The sequence below is a fragment of the Sebastes umbrosus genome, chromosome 17 (assembly GCF_015220745.1).
Source record: "Sebastes umbrosus isolate fSebUmb1 chromosome 17, fSebUmb1.pri, whole genome shotgun sequence".
In the NCBI taxonomy this organism is placed as follows: domain Eukaryota; kingdom Metazoa; phylum Chordata; class Actinopteri; order Perciformes; family Sebastidae; genus Sebastes; species Sebastes umbrosus.
In genome coordinates this window covers 14,009,855-14,035,481 of record NC_051285.1, presented here as the reverse complement: position 1 = coordinate 14,035,481, position 25,627 = coordinate 14,009,855, and the positions used below count along the sequence as shown (strand labels likewise).

Below are 25,627 nucleotides of genomic sequence, written 5' to 3'. Positions count from 1 at the left end.
AGGGGTGGTCTGGAGGTCCTTCCTCAGACAAAAAATTATCATTTAAAACAGATTTCCTGCATTTCTACACTACTCAATGTCAAGAAAAAGCCACCTGCACTAGTCTAGATTAGATTGATTGTACTATGAAACCATCGGTGTCAGTTACTAGATAATTATTGTATTTGTATGATAATTTTACTCTTTGTATAATTTACGATCAATAGTGCCAAAAGTACCATAATGTATGATAATTTGACCATTTTGTGATGCTTACAATTAGTTGGTTTTAGTCTGTGCTGTCTCACTTTAATTCATTTCCGGATAACAAAATATGGATCTTACGTCCGTGTTTACCATAGACTGTATATAACAAGTGGACATAGTAACTGTGATATCACCCATTGGTTTGTGGCCTTGAATTCAACATTTTGGCCGGCGCAATCTTTGTTTTTTGGCTGTTGCCATCTGTTTTTTTTTGCAACCAGTAGTGACATGAGAGGGTGGAGCTAAGTACAACCGAACGCTTAATAAGACATTTGCAGTCCACCAAAAGGTTATAATTAACTTTCATGAACTGAAAACACACTGTGAAAGGGTTAACACGAAAACACGGACAAGTCCCAGACCGGACAACGCCGTGGTAGCGACCTGTCAATCACGAGGTAGCCAAACCCTAAGGCATCCCCTGCTTTATGGTCTATTTGACTCAAAATGGGACCATAATTTACTAAATGAACATCATGCTGTATTGAAAAAGACTTGAAACTAGTGATTGAGACCATAAACTCATGTTTACAATGTTTACTGAGGTAATCAATCAAGTGAGAAGTAGGCTCATTTTCTCATAGGCTTCTATACAATCAGACTTCTTTTTGCAACCAGAGGAGTCGCCCCCTGCTGGCTATTAGAAAGAATACAAGTTTAAGGCACTTCAGCATTGGCTTCACTTTTCAGAGGTAGCCCACTGGTGTTTACGCTTCCCTTCTCACGTCACCTCTTTCCAGCCAATTATGCTTGGCGTAGACTATGATGCTGATGAACGTTTCTTGCGAGCATGGCTGTTGTTCTCTCTCCCTCCTGTCTTGTAATTTAGTCTGCTCGCTTTGTTCTCGCGGTTATGATTTGTGTACAATAATTTCCCACAAACTACAATAATCTTAAGCTTCTGGTACAATAGTTTAACATTTCTCATCTGGCAATGCTGTATGAAAATCTATATTAGTCTGCTGTTGTATGGGGAGAGGAAGAGAGCAGGGCAGCAAATTAGCCTGAGATATTAAAGGTCTTATTGATAAAAGTTTTATGTTGGCAAATATAAAAAAAAATAATACTAATTCATCCACAGAGCCTTTAGAAAGATGCTGAATAAAAGTATTGCTTTTCCTGAAAAAAATTATGATTGTGAATTAATCATTTAAAAAATTGTGGTGGGTCCAAAATTAATGTTTGGTTTATCTCTGTGGAAGATATCTGACGTTTGGTTCCCACTTCTAACAAGGCTTGTGAGCCAATAGTAAAACGACAGATCTGTGGGTCGTCCGTTAGTGTGGAGAGTTAACCGTAATTGTACAAAATCACCGACTGGCACACATACAGTATGTTAAACTAATGCTTAATAATAGTAAACTCGTAAAAAGATGAGTAAACCCTATGTTGTTGCATTTGTAAAAGGTGGGTGAACTGCGTTTATGTGCATTAACCCTCCACTACATCCCAAATAATAAAATCAACGGGGCTAATGCAAATAATAATAATTATTTTTAAAAAGACAAAAAGTGGGGTAGCAAAACTATCACTTTACTCCCCCTAATTGAATTGTGGCGATGCATTTTGTTCCACTTGCTCCATTGCTCAGGCATCCATGCTTCTTCCCATCACACGAGTAGGTTGTGAAAATAGATCACACCAAATTTCCCCAAGAGAAGCTCATTGATTATATTAAAAGGGCTGTCTGGGAAAAGTGCATCCTATCTCTTGCCAGTGTCAGTGATTTATTAATAAGAAGATTCATTTATGCTTTGCCGGAATCGTGTGTATTTGTCTTTCTATTTTGCCAGCTGTCTGAATGATGTGTTTGTAATAAGTTCTGTGGCTTATTTGTTTTCCGCCGAGGAGCGCATTGGATATCAGCGTTTTTAAACAGCTTCATGCATTATCCTCTGAGTGCACAGATATGCATCTGTCGGAGGCACAAACACTGGAGCTCACAGTGTTTCTCAATTATAAGGGCCTTCGGGTGCTGCTGTGTTTTGTTCTTTTTCTGTCAGTCTTTTTTTATACAGTAGTCCACGTTTTGCTCATTGTTTTTTGGGTTACTGTGCAACCTACACGTGCAGGTAAAGATAGTTACATAAGGAAATCCCTCTTCTTCCTGCATGTAACACAGTAAGCATAATCATGCCTGCTTGAATCCACAAAGAGCTTATTTTCCGCAGTGTCATTCAAAAACAGAGCTTCCTCGGTGTCCCATTTTATTCCAGCTTTATCTAAACAATGTGTGTGATGTTGGATGACAGGTGAAAACCATTGGGGAGGCTCAAAAAGGGAGCACAGTGAAAACAAAAGACACACTGCAGATGCTAATTTTAATCAATGTGCTGACGGCGGATGCCTCATTCCGATATGAGTAACAAATATGCATTATACGGACAAGTGGGCTATAATTTCATGTCTTTTCTCCACTATTATCATAACTTCACATCTAGCAGCCCGCACTCCTCTCGCTCCGTGCTTGGGCACAGGCCGAGGCTTGTTTGATGTCGATTATTTGATGTCCCTCCTCCTCCCACGTGGAGAACAGAGTATATAGCTTATTAGATCACCCTCCTCTGTGAAATACAGTATGACGACTCTCAGACATTTGCTCTGCGCCACTCTTTGGAGTCGCTGCTGCACTCTGAGAGGAGAAGTATCCACATGTAAAATGACTTTTGGGTGCAATATGGATGATGAAACCTTTTTGAGAAAATGAACCAATCCCTTGGATAACAATTCTTCTTATTTTGTTCTCCAGAGAGCCGTGGTGACACAGAGTTTCATTGATGCTATTTCTGTTTCTGTTCATAATAGACGACTTTAATGTGGAACATTTCTTAAATAGCCTGCAGTACAGTACACCTCAGATCTTGTCTTGAATGTGATTTGTGCATTCACATCTATTGTCTTTCATCCATATTTTGGAATCAAATGAAATCTATAAATGACTCTATGGATGACAATGTCTGTCGGTTGGTCAGTCAGTCCTCCACTTTGGTTCAGACTGAATTATCTCAACAGCTATTTGATTGCCATGACATTTTATACGGACATTCATGGTCTCTAATCCTAATGATTTTGGTGATCCTTTGACTTCTCCTTTATCGCCACTAGCAGGTTGACATATTTGGCTTCAAGTGAAATATCTCAACTTAGATTGCCATGCAACTTGTCACAGATATCCGTTGTGCATAGAGGACAAATCCAAATGATTTTGGTGATCCTCTTTACTTTTCATCTAGCGCCATCAGCAGGTCAAAGTTTTCACTTATTCAGTGAAATTTCTCAACATCTACCGAATGGATTGGCACAAAAATCTTGTACAGATATCCATCGTTCTCTGAGGATGAATCCTAATGACTTTGGTGATACCCTAACCACCATGAGGTTCACATTTGTGTTTTTTAATTAAATGTCTCTGTGAGCATGTTGGCGGGCCTACGTTAGAATTAGGTCGCAGCACTGCCACAGAGACACTAGCATGGCTGAACTCGGTTTTCATTGTGATTTTATTACAACTCCCCATGATGAGAAGATTTAAGAACTAGATATTAAGTTTAAATCAATTCATTGTGATTATACATCCTTTGGGTGGAATATGTTCCTATAAATACATTAAGAAGGAGCCACTTTCATTTCATAGGAAAGTTGGAAACAGTGCTTTAAATCAACTTACAGCACTGTTTCCAGCTCAATTTTCCCTATAATGTGGATCCACGCATAGTGAGATTCGCATAAAAGCTCTCACAAGTTGAGTATGTGTCCCTTGTCACCTCACTTGTCGGCCTGTCACTGGGTTTTACTGTCACATATGTCTTCTCATGTAGAAAGCTGCCACTTAGAAGCCTCCTGCTGCTTGCAGATCTTTTGTATGAGAACACCCGGTTGCCTCTGAGAGATCAATATCAGCATATTGTCAGTTTTGTCAGTATATCAAGCTCTCTGTCTGTCCCTTGAAATACAGTAATGCAGTCAATTTTGCTATCAGAGTTTAGGTCAGCACAAACCCGGAATAGACTATTAATTATGACAATTTTAATATGTGAGTTAGTGTAGTGTAGGAGCACACTTGTCAACCTTGAGACCTCAAAAATAGGGGGGATTTCAAAACCAAAGATGCACACCTCTAGGTCCTCCCCCAGAAGAAAAAATTGAGTTTCAGAGACTTTGTTTCCTGCTTTCTGGTGACTTTTAAAGAATGAAAATAACAAAATAATAAGTACGCTGCAACAGCATTTTTATGTTAAATAAAAAAGCTCTCTTCCGCGTCACATGCATGCCAGGAAATGATATTTGGTGTAGCTGTATTGTTGTCTTATTTAATGTCTTTCCCGAAATAGCCTGTGTTGCACAATAGAAATATTATAAATATGCATACTATTAACTATTTATTTACTTACTTATTTATTTATTAAACTTTTTTGCCCAGCTGCTTCCCAGAGGAGCATAAAGTGAGCGATGGACATAAATGGAAGTTAAAAAAATCCAGCACACAGATTTTTAGAGCAATCTCAATCTTCTTCATTGTCAAGGACCTCCAAAATGGATGTCCAATAGAGCACAGACCATAGATGTATAAGAGGTTGTGCTCTGTGCTTTTGCCCTGCGTGTAACTAAACAGCCTACAGCTCCATTAAATTCTGTTGATGTCATGCTACTAGCGCTACTAGGTACTGGCCGATAGCCGGTTGTTTGGGAACAGAGACGTTAATACATCCACCCCGGTACAGGCTTACAGCATACAGCCCATGGGTGTATTATAAGATAATAAAAGTGATGCATTACAGCCAATATATCCATAATTACAGTCGCATACAGCTAGCAGGAAGCCGGCAGAACCGAATGTGTCATATGAGCGTGCAGGGCGGTGCAGTCCCGTGGAGGAAAATAACTCTGGTTAGTTAATTTTGCAACTTTTATTACATAAAGATTTAAATGAGGTCTATTTAAGTGTTTGTACTGTGAAGTTGATTTACCTCATTAAAAAAATTATCCTCTGATTTACAGACGTCTCTTTATACATCCATTGCCACAGACTCATTGCCGTTTTCTACAGTATAGAGAAGTCCTGCTCTTTCAAGGCTCTCTAGACTCTCATGTCTTTTATATTAGTCTTAGTAAAGCTCTCTGACTAGAACTAGCCTCTTATTTCCAACAGTCCTCCGTCTTAATCAAGTTGCTAAATAGCTGCTAACCCATTGCATGTTCATCCTCCAACAATTCCCTGACTTTCCTCTGTCTCCCCCCTTTCACTCTCACCACAGAATCAGATAATAAGCCTTCAATTAAAATAAATGAAAAGGGCCGGCTTACTCCGCTACAGCCCGCAGCCGTGTGTGTTCCATCTGAATGACATGGGAATAGCCAAAGGGCTTATAGCTGGAGTGGGTGATAAGAGGGATAGGTGGAATGAGTTTCGTTCTGGGCATAATGATTCTCTGTGAAATGAGTGAAATACTGATGTTTCTTTACCACACTCTGGCCCATACCCTTTAAAAGCGGTTTTGATATGGATGACATTTTGTCTGCGACTTTGACTGAGGGCATCATTTCTTGCTGGCATTTGAACTATTTTTCAGTGCAGCAGCCAAAAACTGTTTCTCTTGATCTTGCTTATTCCATTTAGTTCAATGTAAAGACCTTTGAACTGTACTCTGCACTCTGTACACCACTGTGCACTGAATATGTCAGTTAGACCTGAAATAAGGAAAAATAACTCCATTAATTGGCAGTAGATCACATAAAGCCACAGCCAAATGTGCTGCTTCTAGAGCTTCATTCAATATTGGGGTAATTAAAGCTTTTATTCTCTTCTCTCCCCTGAAAGGTTCCTCCTATCTTATTGGACAAGCAGTTCTCTGACTTCACCCCTGACATCACTCCCATCATCCTCGCTGCACACACCAACAACTATGAAATTATCAAGCTTCTGGTGCAGAAAGGCGTGTCTATGCCGCAGCCGCATGAGGTGGGTAAACCATTTGTATGTTGTTGTTATCAGCGTGAAACTCAACAGCAGCAATTTGTATTTTGAGTGAGGTAATTGCTCGGTATACAGTACAGTATATATATAGTACTATTAAAGGAAAAGTGTGTAACATTTAGGGGGGATCTATTGGCAGAAATGGAATATAATATTAATAAGTATGTTTTGAAAATAAGAATCATTGTGTTTTTGTGACCTTAGATTGAGCCGTTTATATCTGCATAACGAAGCGGGTCCTCTTCACGGAGCCGGACGCAATGTTTCTACAGTAGCCCAGAACGGACAAACCAAACACTGGCTCTAGATATTAGGCCATTCTCGTTTTCACGTTTTTGCGTCGGCACCTTAGTTCTCCTACATGCTTGGCCAGCCCAGTTGCACGAAAAGGCGTAGGAATGACATTTAGCGTGCAATAAGAACTCTGTCCTTGCTTTAGGTGTGTCATTTGTAAGCCAAGAGAAAAAAGACTCACTGGCAAGTATGCACTTGATGACGACGATAAAATCTTGCACACTTTTACAGTGACAACATAAATGGTAATAATGCTAACTGTAGTGACAATGCTATCCGTCAAATGAGGTTTTCTTTTCCCCAACAAAAGTCCAATGTAAACGCATTCATGCGAATATGCTACGATCAGAGCCGGTGACGTAGAATAGGTCCAACAAACACACAACTTGTAACTAGCAGACCGGCGTTCAAGACCGGTGTTTTGTTTTGTAAGTTACGTTATTGACATTTATTGTTACATTGTATTTTACTTAGTTTACGTACTTATTTTAAGCCCAACCATGATGTTTCTTCGTAAACATAACTAAGTGGTTTTGTCGCCTAAACCTAACTACGGACGTTACCACAGTTTTGTTGCGTGGCGTACAAATGACACGCAAAAAGCCTAAAATGCGTCCTCGTGACACGCAGAATGTCCCTTTTTAATGTTGTGTCATTCATACGCCTTCTCATGAGATCGGGTTGGCTCGCCACATGGGAGAAATTTCAGTTGGTTGCAATCTGCAACCTCACCACTAAATACAGTCAAATCATACACACTGCTCCTTTAAGTATTTGACTTTGGATCTTATTTATAAGATATAATCTAATAATAGACAGCTAAATATAAATTATTAATGTTTTCTGATGCTGTTAAAGCACATGTGTGTTGTTTAGATCATGATCAGTTGACTTGTGAAACAAAAACAACAACAAAATGCTTATTTTTTTAACTGCAATTGAAAATCTTCAATATAATGTGTAAATATGCATATCATTTATAAAGTCAAAAACTCACTGATTGGGCCTTTAGCGTCTAAATAACATACTCAGGCATGACAGTATGTAGTTGACATAATGAGTACAGTGCTTGCATCGCAGGACTAAAAACCTGATCTATTACTAAACACTGGGAGGCCTCATTAAAATGTGTGCATGCTTTGTTTGATGTCGCAGGTGCGCTGTAACTGTGTGGAGTGTGTGTCTAGTTCAGACGTGGACAGCCTGCGGCACTCGCGCTCCCGCCTCAATATCTACAAAGCGCTGTCTAGTCCCTCGCTAATTGCGCTCTCCAGCGAGGACCCCTTCCTCACAGCGTTCAGGCTCAGCTGGGAGCTGCAGGAGCTCAGCAAGGTGAGGACCATCCTTTGGTACGATTTGTTTCACTGCGTGTTGCATTGATTAACCTCTCTGTGCCCTTTCACGATACCGTTATGTGACATTCAAGGACCTGTCCATTCATTAGACCAGCATTAATATAAATTGCTCTTGGTAAATGTCATTTGATAAAAAAACAAATAATGAAGGTTTGAGCTAAGAAAATAAAGAGAAATAATTACAAAAACTGGATCCTTGCCTGCCATAGTTCATGATATTTCCAGATTAAATGTTATAAAACCCAAAGTTCGTTCCTTTTTTTGTAAAACAAATCAAAATATCAGATGCTTTCATGACACAAAATTCCCAAAGGCGAGATTTAATTTAGAAATGCCACTTTCTAGACCTGAACTTTGAGATTTTCTTTTAAGAGGACCTATTATGTTTTTGTGCTTTTTCCCTTTTCTTAAGTGTGTTATAAAGTTTTTTGTGCATGAAAAAGGTCTGCAAAGTTTCAACGCCCAAAGTCCATGCCAAAGGGAGTAATCTCTCCACAGAAACACTGCCTGAACTGCCTGAAACGCCTTGATTGAAGTCCTGCCTTTTCTTTCATAACGTGGTGATGTCACCAAGTAACACATTTGCATAATACCTGCCTAGCGGCTAGTTTGGCACGCCCTCAAACAAAGCTTATTAGAGCGGAGCTGGAGCGGAGTCCGAAGAGTTTGGTTCCGCTGACCAATCCCGAAAGAGTGGGCTTTTCGGGAGGTGGGGGAAAATAGTGTTTTTTGATCATTAAAGCATGTACACATGTTGTAGTAGAAACCCAAAATACAAGTATACACCTGAAAAATACGCATAATGGGTCCTCTTTAATATATTGAGTTACATTTTAGCTGCCAGGTTCTTGCAGGACTTTTGGCATTTATCGGTATCTGTGTTCTGTATACACCCTTTTTAAGGTGGAGAACGAGTTCAAATCCGAGTATGAGGAACTGTCTCAGCAGTGTAAACAGTTTGCCAAGGACCTCCTGGACCAAACGAGAAGCTCCAGAGAGCTGGAGATGATCCTCAACTACAAAGACGACATCAACTTATTGGAGGAAGAGGGCAACAACGACCTGGCACGACTCAAGCTAGCTATCAAGTACCACCAAAAAGAGGTAAGTACAGTACAAGGTATTCAGTTTATGATTAAAGACTAATTCTTAGCTTTCTGACTGGATCACATGGCAAAGGCTGTGAAAAGAAAGGCAGTGTGATTGAGTGAGTGCCGTAGTTTGAAATGTGTAGTTAATTTGATACTCGCCCTTACTTGCTTGACACACAAGAATCGTGGGACCACATATCACATGAAAATCCATATTGTCAGGCTTCAAGTAATGGCGTTTGTGTCCAGCAAGCCAGATCACGGACCAATCAGCGTCCCGTGTGGAGCTACTGGGAGCTACGGGCATGGCTTAGGTGTGTGTGGCGCCACGGAAAGGCGCCTGTTTGTTCTAAACAACAATGGCGGTTCCTGAAGAGGTTAGAGTAGATGCTGCGATAGAATCAGTTATATCAGAACTGAAGAGTATTTCTTCTTTGAAAGAAGAGCAAAGAACGTCGATGGAAAAGATGTTTTCACTCTTCTCCTGACTGGCTTCGGTAAGAGTTTGATTGACAGATAGTTCATCCAGTCACCTGCTAAGTATTTTTTGAAAGTGCCTGCCATTTTACAAACACTTTCCAATGACGGCTTCTCAGATAGTTCTGTGTAACAAACATATGGCGGGTCAAGTTATACTCACCCTGCCGTTATATCACAATTAAAACATAATAGTCTTCGAAGGACAAAACATGACGGACACAGAAAACGTTGCTCCTTGGTTTCTTTCTTTTGGAGGCTGCAGTAATGGGAAGGAAGCAGGGAATATCATCCTCTTGGCTATCAACAAAATGATCTCTCACACACACACCTGCACCTCTCAGTCAAGTGCACTTGCCCTCTCCTGCTATGAGCTGTCAGATTCAGATATGAGGCTATTAAATTGTGCAATATATAAGAGATCATCTTGTTTTTTCAGGCTTCTCCTCTAGTATTCTTTTTTCCTTCGGTCCAGTATTGTTTGCTACATAATTTACTGTACAGCTTGTTGTTAGATTTCAATGCCACACATGCCCCAGGCAACATACAATGAATGTTGACTGCCAAGCCTGCAGTTCTTTGCTGCACCAAGCCAACGTCTTCTCACAGGTGTCACTGCCAGCCAATACAAACCGGTGTAATGATGTGAGATTAGCATCAGGTTCTTTTCTGGTGGTGCCAGACGCTGCTGGTTTGGACAGGATTTTATCTGTTTTTGCTTTGGCAGCTCACACAGATGACAGATAGGCAAAGCTTGAATTCCTTTACTAAAGCACTACAGCTGCAAGGTAACATGGTGATTGATTCTGTGTAAATATTGTAACTGTTGCTGTAGTTTCAGGATGTCTACTTCCTTAAAACAACAAGTAGAGCTACACAAAATGGTACAAGTCAGTCATTATATCACTGAAAAGACAACCTGTTGCTGGAATCTCTACATACGGTGCATCCAGTTAAACATACATGCTCTATACTAGTCTATAATATTCAATTCAGAACATGTACACATGCACATTTGGGTTTAATGCGCTGGAAAGTAGGAACTAATTAGGTGTTGACTCCTTTGACAGTCCAGTTTCAGTTTCCTGAAACTAGCAAGTAAATTGGACCGTTTTAATGAGCGACTCTGTGGGACCTGAACTGCATTTTAAACACATATGAATAATTATGAGGGAAATGGTTCAAACCAGATAACTCTATAGCACTATTCCCTTCACAGTCCACTGATTCCATGCTTTTGTTTCTGTTGTGTGATAATTATTTTGTAAGAGGGTAGAGCCATGAACAATTGGTGTGAAAAAATAGCTAATTTAAAGGTGCATTTTAATTCCTAATAAATATATCAAATGTTTGCTATTGCTATTTATTACACAGCTTTGCTGAATACTCGATTCTGATTGGTCAATCGCTGTGTTCTATGATCTGTTATTTCTTTATAGCAGACTGTTGCTATGTATAAGAGACCGTTGCTGTCGGCACAGTTCTGATGTCGGACTCTGGAGGACCATTTTTTTGTCAAAATATTGATTTCACAAGTAAGTAGCCGTGTAATAATTGGGATAATGTACAGCTAGCGGGTCATTATTGTGAAATAAACCCTTTCAGGGCAATGCAAGGGGTTGCATCGCTCTGTCGGGGTTTATTTCACAACAATGACCGAGCCGCTGTACATTATCCCTTAGGGCTTGCCAAACTAGCCGCTAGGCAGGTATTATACAAATGTGTTACTTGATGACATCACCACGTTACAGAAGAAAAGAACAGTACTTCAAGCTGTACATTATCCCTTACATAAACCTTCGGTATGGCTAATAGAGTGTCTTCAATAGGGCTGCAACTGACGATTATTTTCATGTCGATTAATCTGTTGATTATTTTCTCAACTAATTGATTAGTTGTTTGGTCTATAAAATGTCAGAAAAATGTCGATCAGTGATTCCCAAAGCCCCAGATGACGTCCTCAGATGTCTTGTTTTGTCCACAACTCAAATAGATTCAGTTTGCTGTCATAGAGGAGGAAAGAAACCAAAAAATATTCACATTTAAGAAGCTGGAATCAGAGGATTTTGACTTTTTTCTTAAAAAAAATAAAATTAAACCGATTAATTGATTATCAAAATAGATGGCGATTCATTTAATAGTTGACAACTAATTGATTAATCCTTGCAGCTGTATTCTCTAAAATGCATTGTGTTTTCCCCTGTCAAATTTAGATAGAGAGATAGAGAGAGAGATGGAGAGATAGTTTGACTTTATTGATCCCCAAGGGGAAATTGAGGTGTTACAGCAGCAATTTATATAGCTCACAAAAACATGCATCTCTCACACAAAAAGACAGGAGGTAGGTACGAAAAACACTTTATTTACAAATCTCTATATAAATGTACATACCAACTACTTTACACTAAATAGAATAAATAAAACACACAATAAATTAGAATTAGGTGGTAAACTGCCAACACCCCAAAGATGTTATAATTGTTTTAGGTAATTCATCTGCATACCGACTCTTTTGTAATTATTTAGTAATGGCTGTAATCACTTTACAATTATTTAATTTCACAGCAGCTGTTAAAAGCTAAGCGCTGTGGGTGAATGGTAAATGGATTTCTATAGCGCCTTTCTAGTCTTCCGACGGCTGATGTCTTCCTCAGGCAACAAGAAAGGGGGTTAAATAGATATTACACTGCAGAAGTGTTGCCGCTGAATATGAAGGTGAAGCAAAAATGATGAGGAAGCAGACATATTACTTCCAGAGAGCATTTTATAATTCATTCAGCTGCTGGGAGTTCTGCTCAGAGCTGATGCACTTTTGGAGGCGATTTATGACACCTTTTCCTCCTCCATCCATTCAATTGTTGCGCATCAGACGCAGTTTGAAAGATGAGCATGTTGTGTCACGAAATGATAATTGGGAGAAGTGCAGCAGGTGCACATGATGATGGACAGTCCCCTGTCATCGTACCCAACCTCTCTGTTGTTGGCGGTAAATCCCTCATTGCACTAAATTGTAAACAATCATCGCCTCCTGCTGCGTCTGCCACAAACTGTTCGCCCCCACACATCACCTCTCCCCGGGGCTCTTTTAATTATTCAGGAGATGTCCCAATATGCCCTTCTCCTGCCTCCTACACCCTTCGATCGCACCGGGACTTTGATGGAGGACAGTGTCTCATAATGTGGCTAACAATCCACCCAGCTGTCCTTTTTAAATGACAAATGCTTCAGCTGCCTGACTGGTTAGCAGTCATTTCAAGGTATTCTGCTGGAAATGTCTATTTTGTGTGTTACGAGAAATTATTATAGTGATGTGGTGTATTTGATGTAAAAATCTCCTTCTTATAAGGTAATTTCTCTCTGTAAAGTCAACAAGTGAAAATCAGCCATTGCAGCTGATTGGGTACCCACAGATAAAAAAAAGTGTGTTAATTAATTTGCGATTAAATATTTGAATTGATTGACAGCCCTAGTTTTATGATATATGGGGTAGAGGTTTGGGTTGATGGATGGAACACAAAACACTGGGTTTTTTCACCCAGGAGACTGGGGTTTGCACCCCGTGTGGAACCACCATGTGTAGTTATTTTAAGCCAAAACACAAATTTTTTCCTTAAACTTAACTAAGTGGTTTTGTTGCCTAAACCTAGAGAACCCTTTTCACGTTTAATTCACGTTTATGTGTTAGAACATGTTGCTTCTAAGTTTTGCTTACAGTTTTACAACGTAGCAGGCGTAGTAGTGCATATTTAATTGGGATTAATCGCTTGAAATACGTTGATTTCTGTTGGAAACAGCAATCTTACTGCACTGGGAGATTTTCTTTCACTTATTTTGTTGACTTGATTTACAGATTTATTGCAGAATATGTTGTGTAGTTAGTAGTTTTACATTTGTAGTATGTGGAGCGCATATACTGTAAAGGAGGCTGTGTGAAACTGGATTTTATACAAATTCAACCACACGATAACAGTTGTCTTGGCAGCGCTGTGCCATAAGGTGTAACAATATTTAGTAAACAGTTCATTCAGTTGGAGAGAGGAAACCTAAAAGGTGTGAAGCATTACACAGCCTTGAGATTTTAACTGCAGAATTGCTACTCAATTCAGTGGATATTGTTTCTTTTTTATCTGTCACTATAACAATGTGTTCTGTCTCCTGAGAAGGTAAAATGACGAGTAAATGTACGAACACTCGTGCATAGAGAGGTATTTAAAGTGATTACTTTGTGCAATGTGACAGGTGATCTTTAAACTAGACAGGCGAGGCATCGAGGGTTACGTGGATAGACCGTTTTAGCAGAGAGCGGTTATGTTCAGGGCATTTTGTCTGTGGTCTGATCGCCACTCATCTCTTTCAGCGATTGCAGACAAACACTCAAGCTTTTATAATTGGCTTGAATGTGTGATTTCTTTTTTTTTTTTTTACAGTACTGGCTGTTCATGAGTGTTACTGTGAGTCACATGTTTTTGACCCTCAACGAAAAAAAAAAACTGAAGGATATTTGTCCTCTTAACCCTCTTATGCGTGTCGTCTGCGTGCACACTCGCTTATGTTGTTTAGTATTCATCCATGTGTGTTTTTGGACTTTGCTGCTGCTGTGCTCCCAGGGTTTAGCAACGCAATTTATAACGGTATGAAGAGAAATCTCCGCAGGCTGAGCTAACAGAGCAGTCTGCGCTTTGATGCAGCGGGAGGCCAAATCGCATAGATATGATCAGTAACACAATAAAGTGCAGATTATCCCCTCTACTTCCCGGAGGGTTTCAACACTGGATTACTCTCATTTGTACTGATGTACTTGCAAAAAATGTAGGTGACTACATTGAAGATTCACAGTGTGAACAGAACCAGACGGCCTATTTAATGTCTGAAATTCTCAGTTACATGCTGTAGTTTGACGTTGCCCCCTTGTGATGTCTCATAAAAACTGCAGTACGGTGTTTCAAGATGTTTTTTAATGCCTCCATTAAACTGAGATGAAATTGCACTAAGCGGGATAAGTGTTATGTAGTGAAGGACGATTAGCACTCAGTTGTTTCAGCAATTCACTGCAACACAAAAGATCCGTCTTCACAGTGTTGAGCAATGTTCAGCCTTCAAGTTATAGTTTTCTTAAAAAAAGAAAGATAATTCCGCCTGTTCCCAGTGCAAAAATACTCATGCAAGTTTATTTGTATTTAGAATAGGTGAAATAATCTCATACTTGCACTGTTGTTAGAAGGATGTTGTGCTTTATGTAACCTGATTCTTACTGCAGTACTCGGTTTGTATTATAACTGTGCACATATTCAGGAACACATTTTGAAGCAGGACATTTTCAGCACCAACTTTTGTGCTATTTTTGGCGGTGTCATGTAAAGTCCGTCAACACCCTGTTTTCATAAGACCAATTCAGCTGCATTAAAGAAGACCTATAATGCTCATTTTCAGGTGCATACTTGTATTTTGGGTTTCTACTAGAACATGTTTACATGCTTTAATGTTAAAAAAAAACGCTTTATTTTTCTCATACCGGCTGTGCTGAAGCACCTCTTTTCACCCTCTGTCTGAAACGCTCTGTTTGAGCTCCTCCCACCCCTCCTGAAAAGCCCAGTCTGCTCTGATTGGTCAGCTGGCCCAATCAGCTGGCTCTGTTGTGATTGGTTAACCAAACCAAACTCTTCGGACTCTGCTCCAGCTCCACTCTAACTAGCTTTATTACACAGCTTTGTAGAATACTCAATTCTGGTTGGTCAATCACGGCGTTCTACGGTCTGTTATTTCTTTATAGCAGATTGTTGCTATGTTTAACAGACTGTTGCTATGGATGCAGTTTTTGTGTCGAATTATTGATTTCTTAAGTAGCCGTCGGGGTGCAGAATCGCCCTATTGGGGCCCTTACTTGTTTGAGGACGTGCCAAACTAGCCGCTAGGCAGGTATTATACAAATGTGTTACTTGGTGACATCATAATGTTACAGAAGAAAAAACAGGACTTCAAGCAAGGTGTTTCAGGCGGTTCAGGAGCAGTGTTTCTGTGTGGGAGAGTATCTCCCTTTGGCGTGGATTTAAGCCTTTGTAATTTTGCAGACCTTTTACATTCACAAAAAACTATATAATATAATATAATATAACACTCTAAAGGAAAAGGTAAAAAGCACAAAAGCATTCTAGGTTCTCTTTAAAGGTGACAGACAGTGTGACCATCAGTGTGTGGGTTGATTCAGAAATTTGTCATCCGGAAGTTCACGTACATCATGGAGAGGTAAATGGATGATGACTATGCAGTACAGGAAAACGTATAAAATATTTCTAGATGCATGCAATGTAAGAATAACACCACAGATACAGATGCAAGCAAAGATGATCAGATTGTGTAGATGATCTTGGCATATTTGACAAAAAAAACCCGAATCAAAACAAAAAAAAAAGGAATAAATCGATGGCTGTTCAAGAATGAAAAACTGTCAACTATATGGCGCAAGCTTTTTTTATTTTCTTCCTTTGTATTTCAACTCTTATCAAAGCAAAACGCAGCTAAAACCAGCTGTTAAGTTGTGTGCTTGTCAGCGTGTGTCTGTGAAAGAGGAGCAGAAGAGTTTCAGCAGACCTTTTATGTTGGTAAAGCTGCAGGGGGACCTGTCTTCCTCTTGGACAGTTGACAGCGGAGAGAGAGGTAGGAAAGGTTGTAGAGATGCACTTTCCCAACGGGACTTAAGACCAGGAGGTATTCTGTTTGAGCTGTGTAAACAAGCCACATAAGGCAAATATGACACTTTACTGCTGCTGAGTTTTGGAAGTGATTGTGACAGACGGATGGAGGGTGAAATAACAGAGGTGTTTGACATTTGGACTTGGACTTTTTCCCCCCAGGAAAAAGAGAATAGGAAGAGTTTAGTATAGAAAAGTTGCAGTGTTTAATGAATGGAAGGTACAGTGAAGGGGATTCAAATACTACAGCAGCATAAATAAAATAATAGATAATAACTAACTGTATCTATAAGATGACAGTGCACTTCACCACTTTGTCTTCCTGTAAAATAAAATACACTAAATAAACAAATAAAAACTTCCTATTAAGACCACGGATTTATCTTGTAAAGTAGATAATCTCATTAGGTCTTAGAGAATACATTATCATTACAGCTCACGTGCTAAGACAAATATCAGCATGGACACATTCTCTAATTATAATGCTAATTAGCTTAATTTCTGACCTCATTAGCATCGCTGTCAATGTTTAATGTGTCATGCTGATTAAGGCGAGACATCATGCAGCTCAAGTATCTCTTGTTTACTATCATTAGTTAGGAATAATGTTCTGACAAGCAGTGAAAGATGAAAGCTTAACATTTTATTTGATTTTATAAATGGACCTCTCGCTTGTGCCCCCAAAAGTCCAAATACCTGTGACAAAACAATCAAAGCTATCTTTAAATACATGGAAACAATTCTATCTATAGTGGATGCAGAATTTAAAACACTTGCTCGTTTTTTATTTCATTATTTACAGAGATAAAATACTTCATTATAAGACTATGTCTGCTCCCACGGGTCTGCTTCCGACTTTGGTTGCAACTTAATGAGGTGAGCCGTTTTGCCTATAATAAGGTTCACGCTCAAAGGAGACGTATGAAAACAGGAAATCAGCAGGGGAGCTTTTTCCCTTTTTCCTTCCCTCTTTATTCTCCCATCGTCAGAATATGTTGATAGGTTGGTGATACAGTTAAAGCTGCCTCATTGATCATCCCTATTATCTCAATCTCTCTTTTTTAAAAGGTATCTCCGCTCCTCTCGTTCTCCACTCATCCATCCCCTCCTGTATTCCCTCTCTTCTGCATTCCCCCTCAAGTTTTGTGGCAACACTGTAGTTGAAGTATGCGAATATGAGCCATTCTACTCCAGACCCCCGACGCAGTTAGGGATCTCTGGTTCCCATGGTAACGAGGCTGCAGAGTTTGTGGAATTGGCACCCAACGGTGCCGGTCGACATTTTGACTCTGATGCAGAGGCTGGACGTGATATTTCACTGTGTGTGTGTGTGCCTGCGTTAAGTATGTTTGCATGCGCTGCTGGGTTCATTTATTCGATACAGAATGAGTTTGTTTGTTTTTCGTTAACGGGAACGCATCCCAGATACCTCTAGATTATCACCAGATGCTGCTGATGCTTCAATCCATTTGGCGGAGGCAGTCCCACCGCACAGCACAGCACAGCACAGCACAGCTGCAGATTTGATGCATCGATATTTTGGCCATTTCAAACCTGTACTCCGTTACCAAGCGGAGCATGGGAATTACTTGGTATTCTTTTAATTTTTGCAGTCACATAAGGTATTGATCCCACAGTGACGCAAAACATCACACAAGCCAAACAACAGGAAAGAAGAAAAGATATTTCCCACATGTTCCAAACATTTTTAATTAATCTTGCCGTGGGTACGATACATAAAACGTTGTCTGTTTGAGATGAAGTTCTAGTAATAAAAGTTCTAATCATATTCAGACATCTCAGGAAGGAGTACTGTGTTATTATCTCAAGAAAATCACTAAGAAATGCAATGCAATCCTCTAAAAACTCACCGCACAGCCTGTCTCCTTTCACTTTTTTCTGTGTCAAAACAGCCGTTAACTGATTTCCTCCTAAAATATCCGTGTGTGTCGGTGATTACTCTTCAGTTTTTTACACCACCAACACATCCCACTCCTACGTTTGGATGCTCTGAACTGGAACTTGCTGCAGTTGCTAATTCTGGCGTGTGGTCACTAGGGCATTATGTTCTGTGTAAAAACCACTAAATAGCCCGAGGCTGAGGATGCTGGGATCATACCTTAGATTAGTGCATGAGGAGTTCTGTTTTATCTCTGTAGATCAAACAGAAGAGTGTAAGTCTCCCCTTATCTCTTTTAAGTTTGTAGCTCAGCCAAACTGCCAGCAGCTTTTGGCGTCCCGCTGGTACGATGAGTTCCCCGGCTGGAGGCGACGCCACTGGGCAGGGAAGTTCGTCACCTGTGTCTTCATCGGCCTCCTCTACCCCTTGTTCGCTGTCTGGTACCTCATCGCTCCCAAGAGTCACCACGGCCTCTTCATCCGCAAGCCCTTCATCAAGTTCATCTGCCACACAGCGTCCTACCTGACCTTTCTGTTCCTGCTGCTCCTCGCCTCCCAGCACATTGTCACCACGGAGCAAGACCGGCAGGACAGACAGGGCCCCGCACCAACCACTGTGGAGTGGATGATCCTGCCCTGGGTGCTGGGTGAGTAAAAGGGTCTGGAGGTCTGATGTATCCAAATGACTTTTCCTCCAGCGCCACCATGAGCTTGACATTGGTGGTTTTTGAGTGAAATGTCTCACACCTGAAGTTGCAGGAAATAAACATGACTTTTATTTACACGACCTGCCAGCCAATCAGGAAGTATTTTCGTGTCCATGGTATGAAGGTATTTATTGAACAGATGATCAGACAGTTTCTGTATTTCTAGGATTCATCTGGGCAGAGATCAAACAAATGTGGGACGGTGGTTTCCAAGACTACGTCCATGACTGGTGGAACCTGATGGACTTCGTCATGAACTCTCTATACCTGGCCACCATCTCCCTCAAGATTGTAGCCTACACTAAGGTAACCATGAATAGCAGTAAAATAGACAAGTAGTAGTGTAACTTTCTTGTTTTCCCACTTTACATGTTTGCCACTCTTTGTCCTGTTCAGTACAGCGGCAGTAAACCCAGAAACCAGTGGGAGATGTGGCACCCAACGCTTGTAGCCGAGGCGGTGTTTGCCATAGCGAACATTTTCAGTTCCCTGCGCCTCATCTCACTGTTCACCGCCAACTCACACCTGGGGCCGCTGCAGATCTCTCTGGGGAGAATGCTGCTGGACATCCTGAAGTTCCTCTTTATCTACTGTCTGGTAATCACACACAGATGTTTGCACCCAATATAAACACGCACACGGAAACACGTGGATTGGCTTCAATTATCGCATCTTTCTCCAGGTCCTACTTGCCTTTGCTAACGGGCTGAACCAGCTGTACTTTTACTACGAGACCAAGGCTTCAGATGAGAGGGGGAAATGCAAAGGCATCCGTTGTGTGGAGCAGAATAACGCTTTCTCCACGTGAGTTCATATGAATCTAAATTTGCTTGCATGTACAGTGTAAATGTGTGATGTTAAATTGAGCAGCGAAGGAAGAGAGAGTTGTGTGTCTGGTTGCAAAATGTGTGAAAACTCAAATACAAGTTGCTAAGAGAAACTGATGGTTTAGCTTCATTTGACTAACACGTATATTTCCCTTGCAGGTTATTTGAGACGCTGCAGTCTCTCTTCTGGTCAATTTTTGGTCTGATCAGCCTGTACGTGACCAACGTGGACGCAGACCATCAGTTCACCGAGTTTGTCGGCGCCACCATGTTCGGCACCTACAACATCATCTCGCTGGTGGTGCTCCTCAACATGCTCATAGCCATGATGAACAACTCCTACCAGCACATCGCTGTGAGCACAGATCAAACAATACTGCAAACAAAAATATGTACAAGTGTTTGGAATAGATAGCATTTGTGTTGGCGGTGCTTTTTCACATGTGCCCCATCCTCGGTTTCAGGATCACGCAGATATTGAGTGGAAGTTTGCCAGGACGAAGCTGTGGATGAGTTACTTTGAAGAAGGGGCCACTCTGCCGCCCCCGTTCAACATCATCCCCAGCCCCAAATCATTCTTGTACCTTGTGTGCTGGATCAAGAGGCAAGTGTGCAAGAGGACAAGATCCAAGCGCCCTGGAACCTTCGGAAGTCTCGGAGTAAGTCGGGTGTCAAACCCTTGAACATACATTTTATTAGAGTTTCACAGTAATAGAGTTTGTTTGTTTGGTTTGAGACAAATAAGAGAATGCGTGCATTATGATGCTCTAAGGGCTGTCAAAGCTAACGCAATAATAACGGGCAAGTCATAGTCAAGTCAGCACACTGACACACTGACAGCTGTTGTTGCCTGTTGGGTATAAGTTTGCCATGTTATGATTTGAGAATATTTTTTATGCTAAATGCAGTTCCTGTGAGGGTTTCTTGACAATATTTGTCATTGTTTTGTGTTGTTAATTGATTTCCAATAATACATATATACAAACATTTGCATAAAGCAAGCATATTTGCCCAATACCATGTTGATAAGAGTATTAAATACTTTTTACTTATCCCTTTAAGGCACATTTTGAACAGATAAAAATTTGAGATTAATTGCAATTAATTATGGACAATCATGCGATTAATCAAGGTTAAATATTTTGATCGATTGAAAGCCGTAGTTGCTCTATATCAAGTTAGGACCACACAATGTAAATTTCATGTAAATCGGATGTTATGTGTTACTAGGCCTACTTGCAACTGCTATGAAGCAGGTCAAGTTTGGGGCAGGTTTGAGCTAGTACAGGCGAGTTACCACATCTTGTTGTATAATGTCGAATCATGTAAATTCTTCGCCATGGCAACGCTGAATAACTTTTCATCGCAAAACTCTTTAGATTGTACTGACCATATCTGAAGTAAATCATGTTAAATCTCTAGGAGGAGTTTGTTAAAGTACAAAGCCTGGAAATGGCCAAAAATACACAAAAAAATCAAACAGAATTCAAAATGGCTGACTTCCCGATGGGTTTAGAGCATAGCCACAAGATACTTTTTTTTAAGTCTACATGTGATACATGTGTCTGTCAAATTTTGTACATGTAGGTGAAACGTACCGCGAGGGCTGCTTCGTCGAATTATTGTAGTGGGCGACTAGTCAGTGTGATGGAATAATTGATATACAAGTTATCTTTGGAAGGAAGAGGTCCGGAGCTGATGATGTCTTACAAAAGAAGGTTTATTGAAGCTTGATCAAGGAGAATTGTCAGGTCTCCACAATAGATGCTCTCTGCGTGAAGGCCTCACAACTCTGTCCTTCCTCCCCGGTGCTCAGTGTCTTACCCCTTATCATGTTATGACTTACTTCGTTCCTCTGGCATCTCTGACCCTGGTTGCCCTAGCGACTGGCTCTACGGTCTCCACTACAGGCACAGCTGTACAGATAACGGTGGCTCCTCTAGACAGGACTCCAACCCAAGAATGTCAACAGATGGACACTCTGACAAACACTCTGACCTTTCTATCAATAAGAGAGGAATTGATGGAAAATTCCATCACAGTCAGTACTAAAAAAATATTTGTTTAAGAGTAGAATCCATGATGGAAATCTCATTTTAGAGCACCAGTCTTTATTGTTTTGTGCTCCAACACTCAAGGGCCATATGCAGTGAGACCCACAGACAGCAAAGTTTAATATAAATGTGTGATACTGTGAAGAAAAACTAAATATGCCCTCTCTCTCATCTCCCACTCTTTTACTAACTCATCCTCTCTGGCATCTGTTATCTGTGCAGAGGCGAGCAGCAGAGAACCTGAGAAGAAACCATCAGTATCAGGTGAATGTAGACTCTTTCAAAGCTGGAAATGATCACTGTCCTCTGCTAGTGTGTGTGTGTGTGTGTGTGTGTGTGTGTGTGACAGATAGCACATTCTGTTCTTCGACTGCTTTTCTACACTTTCAATTTCCATCTGTCAGTAGAAAGCTTTTGTGATTTGTCTCGTACAATAGGCCTAACAATCCCACCCAGTGGGATGTTCATTACCATTTTTCTATGAGAGGCTGCTTGAAATATGTTTCCTTTTGTGCGTATAGATTTGTCATCTTTTTCCAGACTGATTAATTGCGAGTTTTGTATTGAAGCGACACTTTCATCCATTATTAGAGGATATTATTTTTGTTCAAAGGCCTTTCTTTTCCACTGATATAGGAGGTACTGAGGAACTTGGTGAAGCGTTACGTGGCCGCCATGATCAGAGATGCCAAGACCGAGGAAGGCCTGACTGAAGAGAACTTCAAGGTAGGCACAGTTCCTACAAAGCAAAGAATAAGCGGCTATAATCAATATTTCTATATTAACAATAGATCACATGACTACATGTCTGCACAGCACCAAAACGACAGACGGACTCAGTTAATGTAGCGATTAGCTGGTGAACATAGTGGAACTTTTAGCTGCTAAAGAGCCAGATATTTCCATCCTCAGGAGTTGGTGGAGACCAAAACCTGAGTGAATATTGGACTAACATTCATCAGGTGGACACAAATGACAAAAAATTAATACTGATGTTGCTCTGTAACTTCTGGGTGTGTAAATAGCCCACTGTTTGCTAACAAATTAGCCACATCAACTTATAAAAGTGAGTCAGTGTTGTGTACATAGCTCCGCTACCCTCAAGTGGCCAAACAATTCAGTTACTGCAGGTTTAAAGTTGCAGTGAGTAGGATTTGGCGGCATCTAGTGGTGAGGTTGCAGATTGCAACCAATTAAACTTCTCCCGTGTGCAAAGCGTGTAGGGAAACTACACAATTTCACAAGTGTGTCGGAGAACTACAGTGGCCTTCAGGTAATGTAACAACGTGAAAGGCTCTCTCTGGAGCCAGTGTTTGGTTTGTCCTTTCTGGGCTACTGTAGAAACATGGCGGAGCAACATGGCGGACTTCGTGAAGAGGACCTGCTCCCTATGTAGATATGAAGGGCTCATTCTAAGATAACAAAAACACAACAACTCTTATTTTCAGGTGATTATACACTAAAGAAAACATAGTTATTAATATTATATTCCATTGTCAATAGATCCCCCTAAATGCTACCCACGGTTCTTTTAAAGATGATTGAATTGTGATATTTAGTCAGCAACATAAAATTACATTTTCCATACACAAAGGAAGAGTTAAATCGGCCATCTATTAGCAGTATAGAGTTTTGGCTTGTTATATCAATTATTTGTCAACTGTGGTTTGGATCTTCCAAGACGTGGAAATGCCATTAAAATGTTCTTTTATGCTTTGTGAGAAAACAAAAGTGTTGTATCATTATTTTATGAATTACACTTTATCCACTTAGGGATTGACTGAGTTTAAATTGAATCGATATTGTGCAGAGTGCTCTGCAAATACCAACCCCCGTGGCTAATAGTCAAATGAAAAGCATTCGTTTATTTACCAGGGGAGCTCACTCTTTGTTTTGCTCTCCCAGGAGCTGAAACAGGATATCTCCAGTTTCCGTTACGAGGTGATGGGCATGGTGAAGACAGGGAAGCCTGCTCTACAGGGGGCAAAGGCCAGCGGCAGCTCAGTGGATTCTAGTCTTGCTTACCCCAACGCCTCGCTCAAGGTTACTCCCTCCCCGCAGAGCAGCCAGGGGAAAAGCAAACTCAACCGTTTCAAGATAATCGCGTCCATCCTCAAGCAGGGCAGTTCCACAGCATCACCCAGGCCGCCCGAAGACTCTAACGGCCTTCCTAACGGACTCGTGGTCTCCGACGAGAGCTCCGGCAAAAAGTCAAGCCAGAAGAGAAATTCCCCTAAAGACACCACTGACTTTGGCTCGTTCCAGAAATGTCACTGGGGCGGCAGCGAAGCCACATCAGGCGCAGGAGAGATCTCCAGAGAGATGTACTCGTTGTCAGAGGAAGCGGGGGAGTCCGGCGGCTCGGACGCAGAGCAGCAGGACAAAGAGTGTAAGGTGAGAGGTGAGGATGGGAAAGGACTCCTGCAGATAGAAAAGGAGGAGGAAGCTGCAGCAAACGAGGCCCCGGGTGAGAACAGCGAGGTCTCGAACGCCAGCAACAGCACGGGTGAAGGTGGAAAAAAAGAAAGCGAGGAAAAGGATAAAGAGTGTTTACCCTGCAGTGACTCATTAGCTAGTGGATGTTTGTCAGGGTCATCCAGAGAAGAAGCATAAGACGTGACATGTGATACAAGACTAAAGGCCAAGTAATGCTGGACTGAAGACAGACAATCAATGTGAGCTTCAGGAGAGGATGTTGAGAAAAGAGAACGTTTACAGTTATTGCTAAACTAATGATCAGATTTGATCTTTGGAGACTCAGGGAGGCCTTTGGTTTAAGTGATTTAAATGCCGTTATGTTAGCAGGGGAGATGCAGCAAAGGGAAACGGAGCTCTGTGTGAGCAGGCGAGGATTTAGATTTTAGGATAAAGTAATTTCATCTTATCTCGCCCCTACTGATGATTGGAAATAATTATTTCCTGAAACTGATCTTTTTTGTATCCTCCTTGATGTGTGCTCTTCTTTTCATTTTACCCATAATTCACCATCTCCTTCATCAATCTCTCTCTACCTCTTCTTTATCTCTACACCGCTTAACTCTCCCCATCCTTATCTCACTAGAGCAATAGGTGTGTTCTGTTTTTAGACCCGACTCTCTGCCTTACTCTGTCTGTTTCTGCACTTTACACACTTTACACAGGTGAACGGTATATCGCTGATCATGCAACAACAATTCTGTCAATGTTTTTCTATGCAAAAACCTGGGATTGTGATTCTCATCATCCTGAAGAGGACAGACGGTTCATGACAAGTACTCTCACATGTAAAGTGGACGATGAAGAATAACAGGAGGTTATATAATATGAACACAGCCTATCAACTATTTAGAGCAACATATTATTCATGTTTTATCACTCCTACAGAAAATAAACGTGTTATTTTGAAGAGATTTGCTGTTTTTAACTGGTACATTTTAGATGTCATGTTGGTTTGAATGAATGATGTTCTAGAGATTAAAAACGTAGATCAAATATACTCTTTATTTGACTTTTTTCTTTTGTTCAATGCAGATTGCAGACATGAACAGAACATTTGTGTTTTGCAGTATATCACTTTAGAGGATTTTAATTTTTGCCAATCTTTCAGACAGCTGCTAGAAATAAGTGTTTACAGTTTTGTTTTTGTTTTTTTACAATAATGGTGTTTTCTGAAGTCTTTTTGTAGTGACTCAGTCATAAAGGATCATGGATTCTGAAGAAAACCTGTGAGGAATTCTAAAGAAATAACTCCAAAAAACATACTTGGTTTGGTTAAAAAGTTCAGCTGTTTTTTCTTTGCTGTTTTCTTGCATTGAATCCGATGTCAAAGACATGTTTATGTTCTTTCAAAAAGCCATGAAAGCCTAAAAACATAGTGCCCCAACCTGGTGAACCTGACGGTGAAGAGGATGCATGCATACAAGGATCGTTAATGGGTTTATAGTTGACATGCAGCTTACACATTTATACTTGTTTGGCTGGTTACAAATCTACCCGACACTGTCTTTAACTGTCATTAACTTGGCTTATGCTCTC

The 25,627-nt window shown here is 40.6% G+C and overlaps 1 protein-coding gene across 5 annotated transcripts in view; it reads left to right on the top strand.

Moving 5' to 3' along the window:
• Positions 1 to 25,088, top strand: part of LOC119475632 (short transient receptor potential channel 4-like) — an 86,054-nt gene extending 60,966 nt beyond the window's left edge. For all 5 annotated transcript variants that reach the window (XM_037748502.1, XM_037748504.1, XM_037748503.1 and 2 more), the window contains 12 exons: positions 6,065 to 6,205; positions 7,670 to 7,846; positions 8,773 to 8,973; positions 18,327 to 18,672; positions 18,899 to 19,038; positions 19,129 to 19,329; positions 19,415 to 19,536; positions 19,719 to 19,914; positions 20,024 to 20,218; positions 21,836 to 21,877; positions 22,250 to 22,339; positions 23,519 to 25,088. In XM_037748502.1, the coding sequence (XP_037604430.1) occupies positions 6,065 to 6,205; positions 7,670 to 7,846; positions 8,773 to 8,973; positions 18,327 to 18,672; positions 18,899 to 19,038; positions 19,129 to 19,329; positions 19,415 to 19,536; positions 19,719 to 19,914; positions 20,024 to 20,218; positions 21,836 to 21,877; positions 22,250 to 22,339; positions 23,519 to 24,226 (2,559 nt within the window). In that variant the 3' untranslated portion in view covers positions 24,227 to 25,088. The remainder of the gene's footprint in view (positions 1 to 6,064; positions 6,206 to 7,669; positions 7,847 to 8,772; positions 8,974 to 18,326; positions 18,673 to 18,898; positions 19,039 to 19,128; positions 19,330 to 19,414; positions 19,537 to 19,718; positions 19,915 to 20,023; positions 20,219 to 21,835; positions 21,878 to 22,249; positions 22,340 to 23,518) is intronic.
• The last annotated feature ends 539 nt before the right edge of the window (positions 25,089 to 25,627 follow it).